At 38.4% G+C, this 22115-nt stretch overlaps 1 protein-coding gene across 1 annotated transcript in view; it reads left to right on the top strand.

Moving 5' to 3' along the window:
- Window positions 1-22115, top strand: part of LOC104410663 (monofunctional C1-tetrahydrofolate synthase, mitochondrial-like) — a gene marked incomplete at both ends in the record, with an annotated part of 60755 nt that overhangs the window by 26350 nt on the left and 12290 nt on the right. Inside the window, 7 exons of the mRNA XM_010020900.1 lie at window positions 5843-5979; window positions 7224-7270; window positions 8958-9065; window positions 9989-10063; window positions 12920-13022; window positions 16235-16311; window positions 19830-19970. Coding sequence (XP_010019202.1) covers window positions 5843-5979; window positions 7224-7270; window positions 8958-9065; window positions 9989-10063; window positions 12920-13022; window positions 16235-16311; window positions 19830-19970 — 688 coding nt within the window. The remainder of the gene's footprint in view (window positions 1-5842; window positions 5980-7223; window positions 7271-8957; window positions 9066-9988; window positions 10064-12919; window positions 13023-16234; window positions 16312-19829; window positions 19971-22115) is intronic.

The raw sequence follows: 22115 nt of genomic DNA, 5'->3' as shown, positions 1-22115 counted from the left end.
GCAGGAATTATCCTCTTCTGAAGAGATAAGGATTTTTTCTGCATTCAGTGACACAACATTTTTTCATTCACCTGGTTTGCTAAGTAGAAACTCCTAACTGTGCACAAACATGAAGGTTTTCATTAGTATTTAAATTGCATATGTTCTTTATATTCTGAATTTATATGGTTATTTCCTTGTAAGGTTTAAAATACAGCTTTAGGCTGATCCAGAAGCAGAGGCTGTTCTTAGCTGCCTTGATCTACCAGTTCCTCAGCTGGGGTAGTGTTTCACAAACTGTTTGCTTTACTACCTCCCTGTGGGGACAACCTGGATTTCTGGCAGTATCTGAGGTAGAGCTATTGTAGACTGAGAGACGTGATATTACAAAGCTGAGGCAGACAAGTTATGAAGCTGTCTTCAAAGCTATGTAATAGAAGTGCAATGTATAAAGATGTTCCTGGAGGACATTGGAGCAGTTGTTTAAGAGAAGGAAATAATAGCTGTTTGAGCTTGGTTTCCTTCAGTAGAGTTATATTTTGTATTTGGCTGCCTTGAAGAAAGAAGAGCAGATTCAGTATTTGTCTGAGTTTGAAGAAAGTTGCTACCACGTACTTTCAGGCTCATGTTGTCAACTGCATCAGTTGGGCACCGTACTGCAGGCTGTGCCAGGCTTCTCTAGTAAAATCTCACGGAAACACAGCTTATTTGAAAATGTTTGGAGGTGGAAGATAGCATGATGCAAAGCCCCATTCCGGCGGATTTTATTTGTGTCAGATTGCAGGCACCAGCACTCATGTTTTTTCATCCTGCTTTGTCTTCCCGTTCTTCAAGGAAGGTATCAAGCAATTGTCTGAACGCTGTTTTGTTGGCACACACAGAAGTTTATATACACGTGGAAGAAATAGGGAAGTTTTGACTAGCAAGATGAAAAGCTGTCAACAAATAGAAAACTGTATCTTAAGTTTATATAACATGTATAAAGAGTAAACTATGTCTCACAAACAAATGGTTGGGTTTGGTACCTACACTACTTGATTATTCAGTATGTTGCTATTTGTAACTTCTCTGAAGTCATTGCATCTGGTGGGGTGAATACAAAACCCATCTGCTGTACAAGGAGTGCCTGGGTAAAGTGGTTACAATGGTGGGAACATTCTCTTCTGAGAGAGTTCAAAGTTTGACATGTAAAATACATGTAGAACTTGTGTTTAAGTGTTCTCAGCTGTTCTCATTTGCTGAAATGACTGTATCAGGCAATGATTTCAGTAGAAGTGGGGAACTGCATCTGGTGGTTCCCCACCAGATTATGTTTAGTATGATGAAAACTGAATATCACTCAAGTGTGGAAATCGGGGAGTGAAATAGTATCCTCAGTTGCCTTCTTCATCCTCTCCCTGCCAAGGCAGGGTCAACCAAAACCTTTGGCCAACCACTTGGAGGATTATTATGTTTGTTCACAATAACCAAAGATACTTAGAAATTCTTTTAGAATGATGCCTTATAAAGCTTCAGAATAAGTTTCCAGTGCTTCAGAGGAAACATTTAAGATATATGCTTGTACTTCAGGGTATTTGGTATGAGGGAAATATATATTATGTATGATATGTACTTTTTGTATGTGAAGGGAGTGAAAAGTGTGTGTGTATTCAACAAGCTGCAAAATCTCTAACCTCTGTCCATGATACAGCCAGTAACATTTGTGCCTGTAATTCCACAATCGAGTTTAAATGTTTCATTATGTCTAGGAATGATAAATGTTTTCTACAGATGAACTTCTAGTTTATTCCTGATGTGCTAGAGCCCAAACTTGTTCTAAATAACAAAATGCAATCAAATGTACTATTTTATCTCTAAGGGTAGCTGTATTGAACATAGGACGAAGACTTAATTTCTTCATAACTTCAATTATCCTCTGCGTGGAAAGCATTCTTTCACTTTTTTCATTCTTAGTTGGGGTTTTCTGTGTGTGTGAGACTTGTTACAGGGATCAGAGTAATGAGTTATGCAGAAATTAGCTCCTGGGCATCCACTGCCTGTCATACAGGCTTTTAGCGTACTAAAAAAAATCAATAAATATGTTGCAGTATATGTTAACTCAGACTGCCTCTCATTCACTGCAAGCTGAGAGCATGCAAGTGAACGAAGCTTGTGCATGATTAGTAGCTAAGTTTAGTGCCCAGGATAACTTAATCATGCATTCAAGCATGTAGATGGCATATTTGTAAACACAATAGAAAACTACATCTAAAATCAATTAGACTCTGTGTGTTCCAGCATTTTGTTTTTAAACGCTTCAGTGCTGTGGGTTTTACCAGATAATTCTGGAAACTTGTTCACTTCAAAAAATGCAAGCAAAGGAATAATTGAATGTGGAAAAAATATGGAATATCGTGCTGCTTTTAGTAAGAAGCATGTTGGATTTTGAACGCTGGAAAACATAAAATCAGTACTTTTCACCTAACATTAGTAGATTGTTTTGTGAAGAACTACCCTGTTGGTCAGGTAAAAACTGAGGGAAATGAATACTAACTTAATGCTTGTACAGGTTGTATGATGGTAAAGAAATATCCTAGGGACAGAAATTTCAGATTTGGAATTGCATTTTACTTCTAATAGGTATGGATTGGATTGGATTTCTTTTCATTGTGTTTCTTGGGCCACAAGGTGCTTAAAAGGTGAGAAAAATGGTAGACATGAAAAGAAAAAAAAGGAAAAATACAGGGATAAATAAGAGGAGAAAATACCACTGTGTTGATGCACTGAAAAATCTGACAGTCCAAAGCAAAGTCATGGCTGAGATGGTTTGTCATGTATTCTGCATGTCGTTGCACAGCTCCTGACTGGGATTATCTTGGATGAGTTTGTTGGCTTTTCAGAGTTCCTGGCTTTGTTCAGTCATTTTAGCTTCACAGTGATCAATGTGCTTTCATACCTGGAAGCTCAAGTCCCATTTCGAGGATGCCACTGCAATGTTACCATAATCTCACCCCCATGAAGGAGGAATTGCAACACTTCTGTGCTCAGAAACACATTTCTGACAGTTGTAATCTTGGCTGGGAGATGTATGTAGGTGAGGCTGTCATTTGTGGGAACTCAGTTGCCCGTACCCCCCATAGCGAGGCTTTTCAGGCTTCCAGGTGGATCACAGGAATGGTGAACTCATTAAAATCTTTAAAACTGCTGATACTGATGAGTTGAAGATAGAAAATTTGAAAGAGGAGGATTGTCACATATCCAGCAAAGTTCTTGCTGGAGTCACAGCGGCTGGGGTAGCTGTGAGGAGGTTACAGCTGGTGCAGTGTATCATCTCACTGTTTGTTTATTTTCTCTTTGTGAGACTTCATGCAGCTTTCCCACAGAAACAGCTCCGCTGTAAGCTGATGTGATGTATAATAAACAAACAAAAAGTCTGCATATTCTTATCTTTGTTTTGATATACATAAAAAGAGAAGACTTTCCAAAGTTATGGAAAACTTGCTTTGCCGAAGAGCTGGTGACTGCTTAGTAGGTGGCAAAGTAAGTTTTAAGGAGGAAAATGATTGTGAGGTTTCTGTGTTTAGATTGAAAACATATTAAAGAAATTTGAAGAATAATGCAAATGGATGTAAAAGTCTCTCGAAGTTCATGAAAATTTACTGTATTTTAAAGGAGGTTGTTTTTTTTCCCCTAGATTTGCATAAGGTCAAAACACAGCATTGCACAATTGAGCTAAAGTTAGCAGTTGTAATTTATACTCAGGCAAGCAAGTGACCTAAGCTGCAGTACTGTAGGCTCAGTAGTATAGCCAGCAAAAACATCTCAATGTTCATAAAACCATTTAAGAGGATTATGTTATTTATAAAACCTGATCAAAGTAGGCCAGGTACAAAAAGGAAGATATTTTAAATAAGCTTTCTAAAGAAATTATTGGAATAGAAAGCTGGGATGCCAAAGTAGTGTGGACAGTAAGCTATTGGCAATACTTAAGAATCAGATGGTTGGCAAACATGATATTATAAACTTGGGAAAAAATGACTGAAAACAAATGCCCAAATTAATTAACCCATGTGCTACATGATCATATAAAGGTAGTTCAAAGCTGCCAGTAGACATAGTTTAGGGAATCTCTTCTAGATGTACTAAATTCCATTGATTTCACTGAAACTTGAGTTAAAACGTTACTTTTCTCAATAGGAAAATTGTTTCCTAGAACAGCATAGAATCGTAGGATCACAGAATGATTAGGGTTGGAAAGGACCTTAAGATAATCTAGTTCCACCCCTACCTACCATGGGCAGGGACACCTACCACTAGAAGGTGTTAATTTGGCTTGCCTTCTGTTGCCCAAATTTTTTCAGACAAAGGCTTCTTTTTTCTTAACAAAAAGCCCAGGATCCAATGATGAAGTAAAAGATAGATTTGTGACAAGTTAACGTTCTTCATGTGTTTATATTCTGTGGGAGAAAGAAGGGCTTTTGTAAATTTGTGAACTGACTGAACTAAGCTGAATCTTACAATTTTACTGATGTTTTAATGCATTTGAGTTGTGCTCTGAGGATAGCAATATCTTGGAAAAATTACTGGTTGGGAGAGGAAGTGTTTCTAATTAGAGCTAGATGTTTTAGCTCAAGTTTTGAAGAGGTCATAGGATAAGGGTTCCTCTTTGACTAGGATGTGTGCGCGTGCTTGTATTTCCTTGGGAATGAACATTAGTTCTTAATGTCAACTTCAGTAAAGTACTTAGTTCTCTGCAAGTAGTGAAGACAGAAAAGATATGAATGGTTACACTTTGCCAGAAAGTGGGACTTGTGTGAGAGCTCTGTGAGTGGAAGAAGGACTGGGGCTTTCTTCTTTTGCCAGTCAGAAGGAGAAATGCTGTGCCTCACTTGAATCATTTGAATGCATTTTGGAGACATGAGGCATGTTCATACTTTAAGGAAGAAAAAAAAAATGAATAAATAAAACCTCCAAGACTCCCCCGCTTTTAACATGGACCTTGAAAGTAGGGAAGACATCACTTAAACTGAGGCGTCTGTTGTTCACAGAAGGCTGATGACGTTTTCTACTTGCAAAATCAGCTCTCATTGTCCCTTCCTTAAAGGTACAAGAATAGAGTCTTTGAGAGGAGTTTAGAGTCTCTGATTGAAGGCTGGATATCGTTCTAAAATTCTGGCCTGATTCAGTCATGGTCTAGGTGTGGGAGTTGTAGCACGATGCTTTTGAGCATTTATATGAGAGGCTGGACTATGATTGTAATTGTCTCTCATCACCATTAAATCTGCAACAATATCATGAAACATAAGTGTAAAATAAATCATGTTCAGTTGAATATAGTGACTTGCATGTCCTGTTTTAAATAAAAAGCAGTTGATCCGTCATTGTTGAGGGTTGCAATGACATGGCAGCTGGAGAGGGATAGTTGAGCTCTACGTACAGAAGTGTTGGTTATTTAATTTAAAATATTCTGTTATTTCATTCAAATTTTGAGCAGTGGGAATAAAACATCTCATGCATTACTACAGAGAAGTATTAATACGTGCTTAGAGTATCTTGATGGATGGCTTGTTAATGAAACTAGTGAGACTTATACTGTAATAAAAATGTCTAAATTCAATATATTCTTTTTAGAACTTTTGCCAAAATAATCTCCTCTTTTTCTGCTATCATAGTAAATTGTTTAAATCGAAGACACATGTATATTAGCATTCCAACTTGAGCTAGGGGCTAACATTGTGGCAGTATTTTTGTGGAGATAAAGTAATCTTATTGAAATTTGCTGTACAAATATTCTTCATTGAAATCAAAAGCTTTAAGTTCTGATATCCTTAGCCAGGCTGACATCAGCAAAGAATTTGATTAATCTTTTTTCTTGTTTTGCTAGAATAACCCCTACACCCCTAGGAGAGGGGAAAAGCACAGTCACAATTGGTCTCGTTCAGGCGCTTACTGCACACCTTAATATTAATTCCTTTGCTTGTCTGAGACAACCGTCTCAAGGACCTACTTTTGGAGTTAAAGGTACATAATATTTGCAGACTCTATGACCTCTGTAAGATTAAAAGAAAATACTTTTTTCTTTTGCTCCTTTTTTTTCCTTTTGATTTCAGTTCTTCAATTACTTCACTCAGTGAGTTGTCTGAATGGTAGCATTTCAGATTTTTTGAAAGTATGTACCTAATAGATAAACGTTTCTTGCACACGTCTTCCCATGCAAGGATCATATCTATGTTCATGAACTTAATGTGTATTGATAATGCAGATGAAGCTCAAACACAGTGAAAGGCATGGGGATGTGTTAGCCAGGACTTTTGTGCAAGTACGCACAAAAAGAGTTGCCCTTCCAGCAGCTCCTCTACTTGGAGACTCTAAAAATGTCTCTAAAGGTTATTGTTTAATTCTTCCTTGAGAAGGAGTCCTAAATCCATTCATATTGATTAGAAATATCCAAGCTAAGGAAGTTGGCAGTTAAGCATATGGTTCAGCTTGTCTGCATCATGCATTTGGCTTGGTCTGAACCTCTTTCTGTTCTTCTGAGTTGTCGCCCCTAATCACAGCTTTTCTGCCTAGAAACCCTATAACAGCATGAGGGCCAGGTAAGAGCCAGCCAGAGTTCAAGCCTGTCTTCAATGCTGATAGGAAGTAATGTAATCTTTTTTTTGCCATTTCTCAGCTGAGTTTGGTGCCTAACTGGGCAAGCACTCCCCATCTGCTCTACTTTGCTTTGCTGAAGTTTAAGTTAACAAGTTTGATTTCAGCTGGAAGGCTCCTGGTGCTTGGTGCTTCTCAGCCAAGACTGGTGAATGTGAGTGCTTTAATCCCTCCACTCAACTTGTGCGTAGGCTACAGTGAACTTCTTTGCCTGTACCCTGAGAGGCAGTGGGGAAGGAGCACTCAGGCAAGGGTGTGAAGGTTTCTTTCGGAAGCAGTGCTTGCTTGTGACTGCTATGTCTTTCCACCCAACAGCTGCATGTGCATGACTGTATCCTAAATATGGGCAGGAGTAAAGGGTAGCCCTTATGTAGCTGAAGTCTGGGCCAGCCATCATGTGTAGGATTTCATTTCAGATCAAGAATTCCCCTTTTATTGCCTGCTGGAAAAAGCCAGCAAGGTTTAAGGAAATCCTGTTCATTTGGGTGCATCATTAATCCCCTAATAGAAATTGAAATGCTGAGAAATGTGTCATCAACACTGTATGTTTGACTTCATATGTTTTTTCCTGAAACTGGTCAGAGTCTGATGTGACTATGTGCTTTCCTGCACAGGTGGAGCAGCCGGTGGTGGATATGCTCAAGTGATCCCGATGGAGGAGGTGAGACAGGGATGGGGGGCAGTGAGTCCCTTTCCCTCTGGGAGGGATGCTGTAGCACTTGGTCAGTGATGATGATATGTCAGAGCAGGCAGGCAGGGGCACTGGGACAGCCTCAGCCCAGACACTGCGCACCTCCATGGGGATAGGCTGGGACATGAGCAACTGATGGGGTCTATGGCTGGGCAGGGCTGCAGGAGTTGGAGACCAGCCCTGCTGCAGCATGGCTGGGGCAGAGGCTGATGGCCCCGGAGGCTGACATAGGGTCATGGCCTATGAGGGAGTCCCAGGGGTCCAGTGACACTCAGGGCTCGTGTTGCTTTGGCGCCGTGGCACTGTCCAAGTGGAAGAATTGTTTTCTTACTTGTAAATTAATCTGCAGCTTTCCTCTGCTCAAAAGTAAATGGGTTTCTGTTGAAGATGGCATCATCCCTAGCTCTATTTGAGGGTTCTGAAACTCACGTGCCACCTTTCAAAGGAGCTGACTGAGTGCATGCTTTCAAAATACTCTCACTGTGAAAACAATGATACTCTGAAGTATGCACCCTTGCCTAGCACAGCATTCACAATGTAAAGCTATGTGGTCCATGCATTTATGGACAGGCTGGGTCAAGGACAGAGATGAAGTGTAAACTGTGTACAATGTTGTCGGCTGGCTGCTGCCATCTGAGCTAGGTGCCTTCCTTTACCTCTGTCCCTTGTCCTCAGCAGGCTTAGCCACATGCCTAAGGGCTCAGCATGCTGTAGTTGCCGATGGGGTTTTGTGTTATTTTCCAGAGCATAAAATGCAAGTAGACCTCTGGGCAATGGGACACATGAGGATAGTATAGCTAAGCTTACATGTATATTCAGTGCTTGTTTGGAAATGCATGATGGTTTCACCCCAAAAGTGTCATAATTTAGAGCTCAACAGAACCACTGGATAGCCTGAGCTGGTGAAGTACTGCTTGAAAGTGCACAGAATGGTCCAAGCAGAGCCCTAATTTACCACTTGGTTAGAGTTTTGGTTCCCCTGTTGCATGTGAGTGTGAGCACAAAGGCTTGTGTCAGCTGCTTTTGGTGCCCCTCTCCAGTCAGTGTTGCAGTGCTACTGAAACTAACCTTCCACCTCCTTCTGTCAGAGATATATGAAGAATAGAGTACCTACTCAATAAGTCCTAATCTAATCTAAACTGCTGATTTCAGATTTTTCTAAAAAACTTTGCTGGGCAAACTTTATATCAGCAAAGTTGAAGCCTGATAAGCCACAGGCTGTTCTCCCGGGGCAGAAAGCTGGCACACACTCCCAAACCCAGCATGTACAGTGTGCTCTGGGGAAATCAGCAGAAATCTGCACCCCTGCTCCAGGTCAATTAGTAAATACTGACAGTATTTAACTGATTTAGTCTTAATGATGTGGAACTGTAGCCCTGGGCTTTTCATTCCTGGGTCATTTAGCAAAGAATAAAGATGCTCTTGGCTTTGTTTGGCTAAACTAAGGGTACTTCACCAAGTATGCAGGTGAAAACCAGACCTTCGTATATCTCAGTGTATTTTCAGCCTGATAATATTTCATCTACACTGATAGGTAACTAATCAGAGCTGCAACCTCAAGGACATAGCAATGGTTGTTGCTGCTAATCTGTCTGAAATTTAATAAATTGAGTTAAATGATTTCTTATAAAAGGATTTTGTTGTTTTCATCTTCTAGTTCAATCTTCATTTGACTGGAGATATTCATGCTATAACTGCTGCAAATAATTTGCTGGCTGCTGCTATTGATGCTAGAATCTTGCATGAGAACACTCAGTCTGATAAGGTGAGAGTTATTTGCTGATAATCACGTGATGTTTTTTGCTTTCTTGTTTTTCAGTAAACTGCATTTCAAAACTAAGTTGATTATCTTTTTATGTTTTCACTGTATGAACAGAAACTAGTGCTGAAGCCATTCTGTGTTCTGCTGGGAAATTTTGCTTATCGGATATATTTTTCTGGCAAATACTTATCGTAAGGTAGTCTTCAAGATAAGGATCTCATGCCCAGAACATTGTCAACTGTTTCAGACTGTATTAAATAGTCTAATAAAAGATGTTTATATATCTAATAAAAGATATATATAATCTTAATCTTTTTAGTAATTTGTATACTCCTTCTAAAGTTAAAAATTACACTTCTGGTGTATAGTTGGCTGTGATGTACCTTAAGAAGAAGCAGTTGTGGAGAAAATAAAGTAGATCCTCTTCCCTCCGCTAAATATGTTGTGATCTTAACACAAATGTAACTTGGGTCTTTAAAGGGAAAAGGGAAAGTAAACGAAGGAGCTTCCCTTTTTTGGCTCAGTGTTAAAACTCAGCAAAGCTGAGTTAAAACAACCCTTTACTTGGTATAATACAAATGTGCATTTAGGCCAGTTTGCAAATGATAGCTACCATTTGAATAATTTGGACCTTGGTTAAAGTTTTAAAGAGTTCCCAATTTCAAAAATAATACATATTTCTTTGGTGAAACATAGAAACACAGTAATTTCTATAATTGGTTTTGGACTGTTTAATCATAGGCATTGATCAAAAGCGTACCACCTTCTCAGAACTGTTTTTTAAATTGCTAACCAGAAGTCCACAACTTATGTGGTTGGGAAATTTTAATGAAATTACTCTGAGTAAAATTAAAACATTAGCTTTTATTTAACTAGTTCCTGGATGTAACATTTTCTTTCATTAACTTCTCATGTGTTTTTTCTAGGCTTTGTATAATAGACTGGTTCCGGTAGTTAATGGTATGAGAGGATTTTCTGCAGTTCAGCTTGCCCGCCTGAGAGTAAGTTGTTGGTGTAGCAGCTCCTCAATGATATTATCTCTTCATAAAACATACTCTTTTATGCAACTTGTTTAAAATTGATGTATGGGACCAAGTTTATATAAACCTTCCTCATGAATTTTTCAAGTCCAGACTTTTTTTATGAAAGCATCATCCTTGAAGTAATAGGATCTGGGTCTGATATTATTTTCATAACTAACATTTTTGCTATTTGTTTCTCCTGAAATAAACCAATAATGTTTTTAAATGCTGTATCTTTCCTGATGAAATGTTAAAGTTACAGTATTTAAAATATTTTTCCTATTATGGTAAAGTCACATTTGAAAGCTCACATTCTTTGGTTTTGCAATATTTTCTGTATTATGGCATATACTTCTGGGGTTTTATTGATGTCAATTTGACAATCTTCCTTTGAGGGGTAGAAGTACATTTGTGTGCATGGTATATTTTTTGCATGCCATCTTGCTTCCTAAATGCTTCCAGAAGAGCTTTCTGTGCAATTCATGTATGAATAATGTGTCTGTATTTGAGGCTGCCATTCTAATGAGTACTTAGAGAGCAACACAGTGTACTAGCATAGGGGAAAGAAAATATGAACCCCTTGAATATGACCCTTAAGGATAGCTTCAGTCTTCTGTGTCCAGCTCCATGTTTATTGTTGGCTTTTTAGTCCTGACTGGTGTTGTTTCAGAGTCACTGGAAGGCAATGAGCAGCTGCCAATGTGTGCACTTAGAATTGAGGGGTGAAAAGGAGGATAGAGGTAATATCAGATCTGTTTTGAAGAAGGAAAAAAAAGTTTCTCAAAACAGCTTAAGCTTTTGTGCTGCTCATTTGAATGTCAGTAAACTAAAATGGGGATGATGCCTGCTTCACTCCATGGCAGTGAGGTCTCAAAATGTTCCATCAGAATTTTGGAGTATTTTCAGTTTGTCCTCATTTATGCTGTTTATAAGGTAACAGGTAGGGGACAAGGGGGCGTGTTTTGGTTCTTCATGACATACCAGCTACCCCTGCATTTGAAATGGATTTCTCTCTCATCATGTGAGCTGCAGTTCAGTAAAAATAGTAAAAAATTTGCTTCTAACATTCAGATACATGCATCAGAATTTCATATATATCTGAATTACTTTGCTGTGGATTATTTTTAGTATAATGATTCCTTGTACCTAAAAAACAAACCAGACCAAACCAAAGCAAAAAAAAAAAAAAAAAAAAGTAACAAATACGTTTATGGAATGGGGCTACTTTTTTTTTGAAAGAGGATTAAGATTGCAACTCCTCCCTTACATGTGTGGTTTGCACTTGTAATTACAGAAAGTCCCATGCAATTTTTTTTTTCTTTTCCAAACTCCTTGTTTAATGTCAGGAATTACTTTTCTCATTCTCCTGCTCCTCAGCTTTTTCTCTTTTTCTCCAGTAATTATTAGCCTAAGACCTCTTTACCTTACCTCCACTTCTTAACTGCTTCTATCCCAGTCTTTTCTTTGTGTGTCAGCTCTGTGTCTTATTTCCTCCCATCTGCTGCTTAGATCCAGTATAAATGTTATTGAGACCCTGGGAGGGATAGGCAGCTTCCTTTGCAGTTTCAGTGCCCAGTCATCCTTGCAGCAGTTGACAGTTTTAAAAATGACTGAAAAATTTGCTGTTGACCCTCTGTGGAAAAATGCTTTGGGCAAAATGCTCTGAAATATGTATCTGGGCAAATGTCCAATACACCAAGCAGGAGGGATGAGGAAGACTGTGACTGACATCCCCCAGTAGAGATGCTAGTGGGATATTGCTCCTTTCTCAGTCTTCCTATTTTCATAGAATTTATAAGAAACTATCTGCTAACTATGTCAAATTGGATTAAAAATAGCCAACATAATAGAAAAATACTAATACAGAATAGGGCTGGCAGTTCAGGACATAAACCATTCTTCATTAAAACTGGGGCAAAAAATCTCAGGGTACCAAGGGTCAGCACCTGCAAGCTGTTCTCTACGGCTTTTTGCCTTTCTCGGCTCAATGGGAAATGCCCTAGTGCCTGCATATGGATTTGAAAGCATCCCTCAGTCTAAGAGACCAATGCTTAAAAATGAGCATTTCTAAAACAGTTTTAATACTCAAAAGGATGTTCTCAAGTTTCTAGAAATAATTGTTGTTTTATAGAGGGAAGCAACTGTGGTAACTCTTTAAAATTGGGTATATTTAGACTTCTAGATTTACTTTACTTTTAGTAATAAAGAAGTCTAAGCATGTTGGTTAATTCACTGAGGAATGGCTTTCTAATGCCAGAGAAAATTAAGATTTTTTAAATTTTTTTTATTTTTTTTTTTTAAGAATACAGTTCCCACAGTTTTCTGATCCATCTTTATGCAGATTCATCTAAAAACCAGGTTTGATGTTGCTGAAATAGTGAATCTGTAAAAGCCGGGGGGGTGTAGGCTCATTAGTTATAAGTGACTTACATTATGGATGATGGGCTCTTAGAGCAGGATTTTTGATTTCATTCAAAGATGATTCACACAAGACCACGCATGGGTCTTTCAAAGATTTCCACAACATAGAGCAAGCATCTTTTTATTGGTAATAGATAATGTTAAACTTCATCTTTGGTTTACATTAAGAGGTTTTTCTGAGTAAGAAAGAGACCTATGACTATTTCTCCTTTCTTGTTTCATTTCTCCGTCTACATTTGCCCCTATTTTAGCTACAGGTGCTTTCCTGTGTGCTTGTTTTATTTAATAGTTTTGATTCTGAGATGCTTCTTTCCAAAATGCTTGCTGAAAGCAGGGGTGATAAGCCAGAGCAGCTATACCTTTTGAAGCAAAAAACCCACTTCAGTTGTGTTTCTTAAACTTGTTTTTCCATAGAGGCTGGGAATAAATAAGACTGATCCTGGGACTTTAACAGAAGAGGAGGTTAGCAAATTTGCTCGCCTTGATATTGACCCATCTACCATAACATGGCAAAGAGGTATGTAGTCAGAAAGCCTCACTTCTGCTTGGATTTAGTTGTAACTGATTTGCTTAATTTTACATGAATCAGAGCTGTTTCTGCTCTCTCGCTATAAGAACAACCTATTTGCAAGTGGGAAATGTGGGCATATAACAAATTCAGGTGCTGTATGTTGTTCTAAACTTGGTCAAATATCTGCAGTAACTCAAGAGACTTTGCTAATATTTTGAAAGATAGGTCATTCTGACAGTTTAAGTACACCCCTTATCTCTCTTATATTACATAATATATCTCAAAACATGAAAGTTACTTTTCTGTGCATTTTACAAATCTTATCCATTCTTTTCTTAATTCTGTCTATTATGTGTTAGATTATTTGTACTTACTCTGCTTGACTTCGGTCCCTCATGCTCCCCAGTTCAGCAGTCTGGGTAGCTCAGAGACTAAATAGGCATCAGGGATTATGTGTTTTTCCTGTTTTTAAAATGTCTCGAGTTGTTTGCTTTGTTAGGAAGAAGAGGTGAAAGATGTAGTACAATTTCAGCTGTGTGTGCCAAGCAAACCAATATCCACTCTCACACCCTTAGACAACTCCCCTCTGTTGTTTTCCAGTTCTAGTGCTGGGTTAAATTTCAGTTTTTACCTCAATTTCTGTATCTCTTTTTCTTTTTAAACAAATAAACCCTGCATAAAGTTATGAGCTAAATTCCACTGGATTTTATGTTTTTCCTGAGTTCTCAAACACTAAAGTTATATAGTTCAAAATCATTGTTAAATTGAATGTATTGTGATGCTCAGAGAAATAAGGTGAATCTGGTGAGAAATGGGGCATCTTGGCCATGCTTACCGTGCCCTTCGGCTGCATGTCATCTCAAACTTGGAATATTTTTCTCAAGACAATACTGGGGGATGTGGCATAAGATGTTTTTTATTAGTCACACTGTGTCTGGATGAGACCTGTATTAGGATGAAGGAGTAATATAAATATTTAGAGTAATACGAATCATCGTTTTTTCAGCACGGGCTTGGGAGGAGGCAGCATTACTCAACAGCTGTTAGCCTCAAGTGAGTTAATTAATCTCCAACAATGTTAGTGAACCTCCTATTCCACACAACTCTGTATGATGTACATGTCTTAAAAATTTCAGAGAAAAAAAAAAAAGGGGTTGGAATGTTTTAGATAACTTGCAAAATGTTGTATTTGGGACTGTTTGTGCAATCTGTATGTATGTGAAGCTTGTTATATACCAGGGAATTTGTAGGGCAGAAGAGAAAGCTTTCAGATTGTCTGAAAGTTAATTTTAGTCAGGACCTGTTTCTTTAAAAGTGTCACAAGCTTAAAGTTCATTGTCATCATATAGTAACTTCAGCAGGTACAACATGCTGAAAAGACAGAAAGCTTTCCCCTACTTACCCTTCCCCTGGTACTCAGATCCTGTTTATGTCTCTAGAGCATAAGAAAGTAGATACATTAAACCTAACACTTGGTTGAACCTGAAATTTCCTGAAACGTTTACTTTGGATAAGGAAAAATGAAAATCTGGAGAAGGAAGAATTGCTTTTGTGGCAAAACCAATTAATTCTTATTTTACTACTTCTAAACACAGCTATTGGAATCCTCCTGGAGAATGAATTCTGACCACGGTAAAAAAGGCCAGTGTATCGTGGTGACCAGAAAGAGTTCCTGGGGTAGTTACAATTTCATGGTAAAGGGTGTTCAGGTTATATGGTTTCACTAGGAAGGACCAGATAAAAAGCAGCCCACTGGCTGTCCAGGCTGGTGGGAAGGCTAGTTCCTGCTCTCAGCAGTGTCTGGGTAGGCAGGAAAGACATTTAGGTCTGCTTAAAGCTGCTTGTGAGACTGAGCTTCCTAGGAAGAGAAGGGATAATTATTTTCTTGAGATATCACCTTGCCATATGGCTTCACGGTGGCATATGGTACCACAGCTTGGTATGAGGCTACTGCTTCCATGTACCAGGCTCTGTTTTGGAATTTCTGACAGTGCTGTAGTATTTGAGAGTATGACTGTGTATAAATAGAAATAGTTGCACCATCCCTTAAATGGAGTTCCTGAAGAAACTAGGGGCCTGAATACCATGTAGTCAGAAGAAGGCACGTGTGGTATTTATAATGCTTCCATGAGAAATAGCCAAGAAGGGGAAGTGGCTTAAACCTTGCTTTTCTCTCAGCTCACCCACAACCCCAAATTGGGATTGTGTAGGATTGAGACTTAAAGTCCCTTGGTCTTGGGTAGTTATATTGTCCTTTTCTGAAATTTGTTAATCTCCAAAAGCAGCAGGAAAGGTGGAAGAAGGTGATTTCCACTTCTTCTTTTAGGGCTGGTGCAAGTGGAAACATCTGTAGGTCTAAAAAGCCCTTAAGAAAGAGGGGGCCCATTTTTGTATACTGTAGGGATTGCCATTCATGGGAAGGAGAGGTCTTTCAGTTTGGTCTCATTTTCTAACAAACAGAAGCGTCCTCCTGATGTTTCTTCCCAAGAAACATCCTGATCAGTTCAAAGTACGAAGGCATGTTTGAAATTGAGGGTTGTCAGTGCAGAGTTGGAGAACTTGACTTGCAATGATAGTGAAGTTAGCAGTTCCACCGGATGGTTTGGACATGCCCTTGCAATACCAAAAGTGTTCCCAGGTTAGAAATACAATTGTCTGAAATTGAAGTTGTGTTAAATAGCAGATGGATGATCTTGTCAGTTGAAAAAAAACTTTCTTTGGATGCTGTGCAGCTGAATGTGGAGTTATTTACTGTAATCTGCATGAAAGTGACTCGTCTGGAAGAACCGATCTGACAACATAATCATCCTTTAAAAGAGAAACAGACCAGGTTTAACCTACATCATGCAGTCTTAAAATCAGTTCTTAACAAGTCAATGATGAAGCAAATGATTTGAAGTAGGTCTGAGGTGCATTGTGTCTACTAAGACAGATTTGTGTAGGAAAAATATTAAATTGTGTGTTAGAATATAAGAATCTGTTAGCTTCAAATACTGTTCAGGTAAATTGTATTTGAGTTATTTCAACCTGTCACCTAATAGCGTAAATTAGAAGGGAGAAACCAAGTCAGTTCTAATGCTAAAATACAGGAGTGTGGCTGTCTGGTTACACTGTTCAAGCAGCTGAATCTTACATGTAGATTAACAGGTATGCCTGGAAAAAAACAGATACCTGAGTCTTTGCTAATGTGTTTTGCTTTTGCTATTCGCTTGTTTCAGTGGTGGATACAAATGACAGATTACTGCGCAAAATAACAATTGGGCAGGCAAATACAGAGAAAGGATTTGTCCGTCAGGTATGTAAAGCCAGTTAATATGTTCTGGACAGACTTGACTTTAGAGGCTGAGAGATGTTTCTGCAGCATATCTTTCAGCATACTTACTTTGAATTGCAGTGCTAACATCTGTTGCTGTTGTATAGTATTCTTGTAGTGAAACTGTGTTAAGGTGTAACTGAGTCCAAGCTTTCAGAGCCTAGAAATTAATGCATATTGCACAATGTGTTGAAAGCACTTGAAAAAAATGCATGTTAAGAGTTGGACATTGTTGTCCTGTGAGTATAGAAGGTGCTTTTATATCCTTATAAGGTTACTCTGTATGATTTTTCTTACTTTTCTTGAAGTCACTCAGATTATTTAAGTAGTATTTATGCAGGGGCAGGTCACGTGTTGTTGGTCCCACTGATGAGGACTGAAAATGACTATTAGCTTTTTACTCAGAGTTTTCATTTCCTTCTCGTGCATCTCAGCTGTGGGATCTAAACTGTAAGAACTTTGAGTATGTGCTTAATTTTAATATGTGGGCTTAAGGTGATACTTCAGAAAATGAGTATATGTGTAAAAAAGCTAACATACAATACTATAGGAGAGCTCCTGGAAGTTAATTAAAGAACTTACTGATAAATTGAAAGCCAGACTTTTCCAGCAGTACCTGAACAAGTGTTCCTCGTGTTGTGAGGGTAAATCAGTCTCTGAAACAATGCAGTATGGAACAGGTGGAACAAAGTCATTGTGATGATGTGGATATAATTTGGTAAAGATACTGTAATATAACATTCTGGATAATGAAATCATGAAGTTCTGACTATTTTGAGGTGAACAGCTATTGTGGTAGAGATAATGCTTTCATTAATTTTGGAAATTGTATCTTTACTTTTTCTTCAGCATTTCAGGCCTCTTCTAGGCTTTATGTCTAAATAAAGAGACCAAAAAACAGTGCTAGTATTTTTGCTCAATTCAGCAGGTTAAAACAGCCAAATTGGAGAGAAGAACTTAAAAAGAAAAGTCATAGAATCATGGAATGATTTGGGTTGGAAAGGACCTTAAAGATCATCTAGTTCCAACCCCCCTGCCATGGGCAGGGACACCTTCCACTAGAAATGCTCACTTGTTTTGGTTTTGTACACACGGGGTAGAGACTTTTCTGTCTATAACTTACATAAAGCTCAATATTGGCTAATACTTATTTCTGATAATGGGCTGGGACTACAAAATACTATACTTGGTACAAGTTCCTTCAACACTTGAGACATTTTCCTATGTTTAGATTTGTTTCAGTGTAAGTGTTAGTTTTGAGCCAGGTTCTGCCAGCCTTATTGTGCAGCATTTTACCACCGTAATTATACTGCATATTTAAATGTGGGTTGCTTTATTATAGAGTACTAGTTGGCATATGGCTGTCAAATGTTACTTCTATACTCTTTTGGGTGAAATTACCTTGATGCATTTGGTTTTGGTATGTTGGACTGATGCATACCCATTCGCCTTTTAACATGTACTTAGTGACTCGAGCTAACAGGAAAATTCATTTCAGAGCCTAGCCGGAGATCCAGAGAAAACAGGACTTCATAGTTAACAGATGCATTTTATAAATATTTGGAGTGATGTTCTAGCACTCTTAAAATCAATGACACCTGTGTAAAATGGCAGAGCACAGCAGGCACAAAAGTCTGCATTTTAATGAACAGGGATGCTGTGGTTTCTAAAGAGTATTACATGACTGATGCCCTTGATCCTGCAATTGAATCCAGGTGGGTGGATCCTTTCATCAACAGAGAACTGACTTTACAGCTGAGGCTTCTATCAGCACTTCATAGGTGTATAAAGGTTATTAGAGTTAAAACAGCACCTGCTACCACAGTCTTTTGTGCCTGTTTTTTCAATTAAATATTATGTCACTCTTCGAGCATCTACCTGGGGTTGTTTTTCCTGTCCTTTTGGGTTTATATAGAAACAGTGATAATAAAAACCTTTTTTTGGTCTCTTGATAAAGTTAGCTAATATTCCAGTATATAGGCCAGGCATAGATGTCTCAGGCTTATTTCCTGGTTTACATATGCTGCAATGATGTACTGGAGACATTCTTAACTTCAGAAAAGATAGTAACATCCGTATCATCACACCACCAGCAGTGTTCACTGTGTACCCAGCTATTCTGTTATGTATACAACTGCTTCCAGGGAATACAGAAAATCTGCTTTGTAATTTCAGCATTCCATTTGAATCCCTATGCTGAATATCTCAATTACAGGATTATTTTTTGTTTTCTGTATATATCTCTCCCTCTCTGTGTCCAGTGCAGAAAAGTGCTTGGTTGTCTTCAGAAGTTTTGCCTAAACATGCATTTCACAGAGGTCAGCCTGAATAGGGCTGCTCTGGGCTGTACCTGTCAAGACAGAATCTAAAAGCAGAAGCGTAAAAGGGCAGAAGCTGTCAGAGTACTAGGCAAAGAGATAGGACTGATAAGGTACATATTGAACAGTTCTTTATGTGGAAGCTTTTTAAAAACAGGTAAAGCCTCCAGTTTGAACAGATTGTTCTGGTATCAGTCAGAATGGGATACATCTAGTAGAGGTCTGACATAGAAACAGTGCTGGGGCTTTTTATACATAGATAGCAGTAGCATGTCAATTACTAAGTTTCTGCTGGACATGGAGAGATTACTAAAGAAGCTGCAGAAGAATGCAGCCTCAACATTGCATTCCTATCACACAGTGCATTAGGGACTTTGCTGTCTCTGTTCACATCTGTTAGCATGTGACCTGGGCTTTACTAATAGTAAATTAGCACAAGTACTGCTAATGTATACTGCAAGCTTTTAAAGAAAAGTAAGGACCATAGCTGACATTGTACTGAAATACTGCAGAGTACGGATTTATTTCTACAAGAGCAATAGAACTGATGCCACCTGTAGTTCTTGGAGTTTTTTTCTAACTAACTTATACATTTGTTCATTAAAAAAAAAGGGGGGGAGTGGGAGAGGGGCAAGATATATTTTACATTATCACAGGTCAAGCACAAGACCTAGCAAAATAAGCTCTAAATTTTGAGTTTATGTAGAAAAAGAATGATTAAATGTAGCAAGAATGTCTTTGAAATCAGAGTAAAAAACTTTTGGCAAGCATTACAGAAAGAAAAAGGAAAAAACAAACAAACAAACAAAAATCAGCACAATGCTGTGCTCATGCCAGTAAAGCACAAACACATCTGGTGATTCTCTTTTTTTGCTACAGAAAAAAAAAATTCTTTGTTCTTTGTGGAGCTTTTGCTAAGGATAATGCGAGCCAAGGGGCTAAGCACTCTACAAGACTGGTCCCCAAGTAAAAGAAGTGTAATGGAGAACGTTAATGAGGGAACATAGACCGAGTGTTTGAAGTTACTGTAGTCTGAGCAAACTCAAAAGCTGTAGGTTACACTTTAGAACTTGTTTGAATTCCAGTGTGAAATCTGTCTTTCCTGAGATTATTCCTGATGATTCCATGTGAGAATTTGAGCTGACTTTGAATTGGTTCATGATTCTCACTTCTATTTTACAGGCTCAGTTTGATATTGCTGTTGCAAGTGAAATTATGGCTATCCTGGCACTTACCACCAGCCTTCAAGATATGAAAGAGAGACTGGGGAAAATGGTGGTAGCTAATGACAAGAAAGGAGAACCAGTAACAGCAGAGGATTTGGTATGTTCAGTGCTGCGGAGACCTGTGAATAACCTCTAATGCATTTGTTTTGCCTCTTGAAGCATTAAAAAGGCAGGTGTATGCCAAGGATTTTGCTTTGAACAGCAGTCAGATATCAAAGGAAGATCTTCTGGGCCAAAACTTGCTTGCAATGAGAACAAGATGTAGAACTCATTCCGCCAGCTCCCTGGTAACATCTGGTTCTGGGAGTCTCTGGTCTCCATAACCTACTTGGATAGTTTTCTGCAATTCTGAAGGCAAACAAATTTGGTGCTGGAGGGAGTCAGAGTGTGGGCTCCTATTTGAGAGAGCTGGTAATGTTTGCTACTGTACTCGTAAAGTGTGTTCAGATGTTACAATGATAGTTACCACATGAATGCTTATACCACTAAATCAGAATAGAAACAAGCTATTCTTAATTCTTATATTGCTGATAGTGCTTGAACAGGGTTATCTCTTCACATCATGAAGACTTTTTCTTCCTCACCTTCATTAGTTAGTTGCTATTTCCTCATTCTGTACTTCACCTTCCGAAAGAAGTCAATATGCTCTTCCTTTATATCAGATTCTAGCCCTTATAGCCAGGCTATGAGTCAGTAAACGGGGGTTGGGAGCTCACTCATGTTTGTCTATGGCAGGTTCTGGTGCAGCCAGAAGCTGCCAGTTAACTCCTGCAGTCCAGCTGTGTGCCAGGAATATGCTCACTGTGATTGGCACTAGTTTAATGTAACATTACATTACTTGAATTCTAAAGCCTAATTGCCAAAGTAAGTTCATATTCTGCAGACTGACAGCACACTCTAAATACAATAAATCTGGTAACACTTAGCTTTTTTGTTATCTAAGTATATCCTTTTAGCAACTGTGATACTTCTTTGAGCCATGCTGTTGGCAGTGACTGCCTGTATCACACAGACTTTGTGTGTTTTTTCCTGTTTGTCCCTTTTATGTGGACACCTGCACAAACTTACTGCATTTTTAGAATGAGTAAAGGAACCAGTATCCTGGATTGTCAGCAATTCCACAAGCCAGGAATACCTTCACATGGCCTTAATGGATTCCAGTTTAATAAGGAAATGAAAACATAATATCTAGCTTGACTAGATTTAAGATTGAAATTAAGATAAGGGTACCAAAATTTCTAAGTACAGTCATCATTAAAATTCAAAGTAAATCAACTATTCCCAATTATGCAGGAGAAATTAAGAACTACATTTACTATTCTAGCTGTTGAAGTTTTGATTTTCCTTTTCACTTGCATAAGTTTATCTTGGCCAAATGGAGGAAGTGAGGAATGAGTTACTTTGTAATGCATATGCAAAAACTTTAAAATCATTCAGTGTCAGAATTAAAGCTACATTTAAAATACATTATTTTAGTCTTGATGCTACTTTTGCATGAAGGCAATTCAGCATATTAATATTGAAAAATGTTTAACCTGTCTTTATCCACTTAATACTAATCAGTTTGATGAATGAAAGCATTTGCTTTTCTGTAGTTTGTTTCAGCTATAGTTGCTCTGTGGAAATATGATGTTAGGGCTGAAATTACGAACCATGCACAAAGAACTTTAAACTTTTTCCACTATGTCCGTAAAATAAAAGTAGACCTCAGCAAAATGTTATTACTTCAGTTTTCTTTGGCCTTTATTTAAATAAACTTCCATGCTTAGCGCCTCAATCATTTGAGAGTGTCACTTGTGCAGAACATGTGTTTTTAGTTCTTCTTTAAAGCAGTGTTCTACATTACACAATAGAAGAATTGCCCAGAAAAAAATATTCACCAGTGTCAAGGATGTATGACCATCTATCTGCAGCTGTGCTGCTGCATTCTTCTGCGGGCTCTCTTCTTCATACCATGCACAGGGAAAACTTGGGTGCATGTCATGATTATGAAGTGCAGAAACCCCTCCCTCCTTTGTTGTGGAGTGTGTTACGAAAGAGGATGAGAACTATGGGAAGAATAGGAAGGTGATTTCATGGTTAAGGCAGAAAAGTACCTTTCTAGGGAGTTGACTTCTATTTCACAAAGCTTATGTGTGATGCTGTGTCCATACAAACCGATTCTTACAGTAGATGAGGAGTTATGCATTCGTCAATCTGGCTTGATACCCAGGAGCTAAACAGATGAAACCTGTGGAAAGAG

This window comes from Nestor notabilis, unplaced genomic scaffold (genome assembly GCF_000696875.1).
Source record: "Nestor notabilis isolate BGI_N333 unplaced genomic scaffold, ASM69687v1 scaffold9348, whole genome shotgun sequence".
NCBI lineage: Eukaryota > Metazoa > Chordata > Aves > Psittaciformes > Psittacidae > Nestor > Nestor notabilis.
This window is presented reverse-complemented; position numbering and strand designations above follow the sequence as displayed.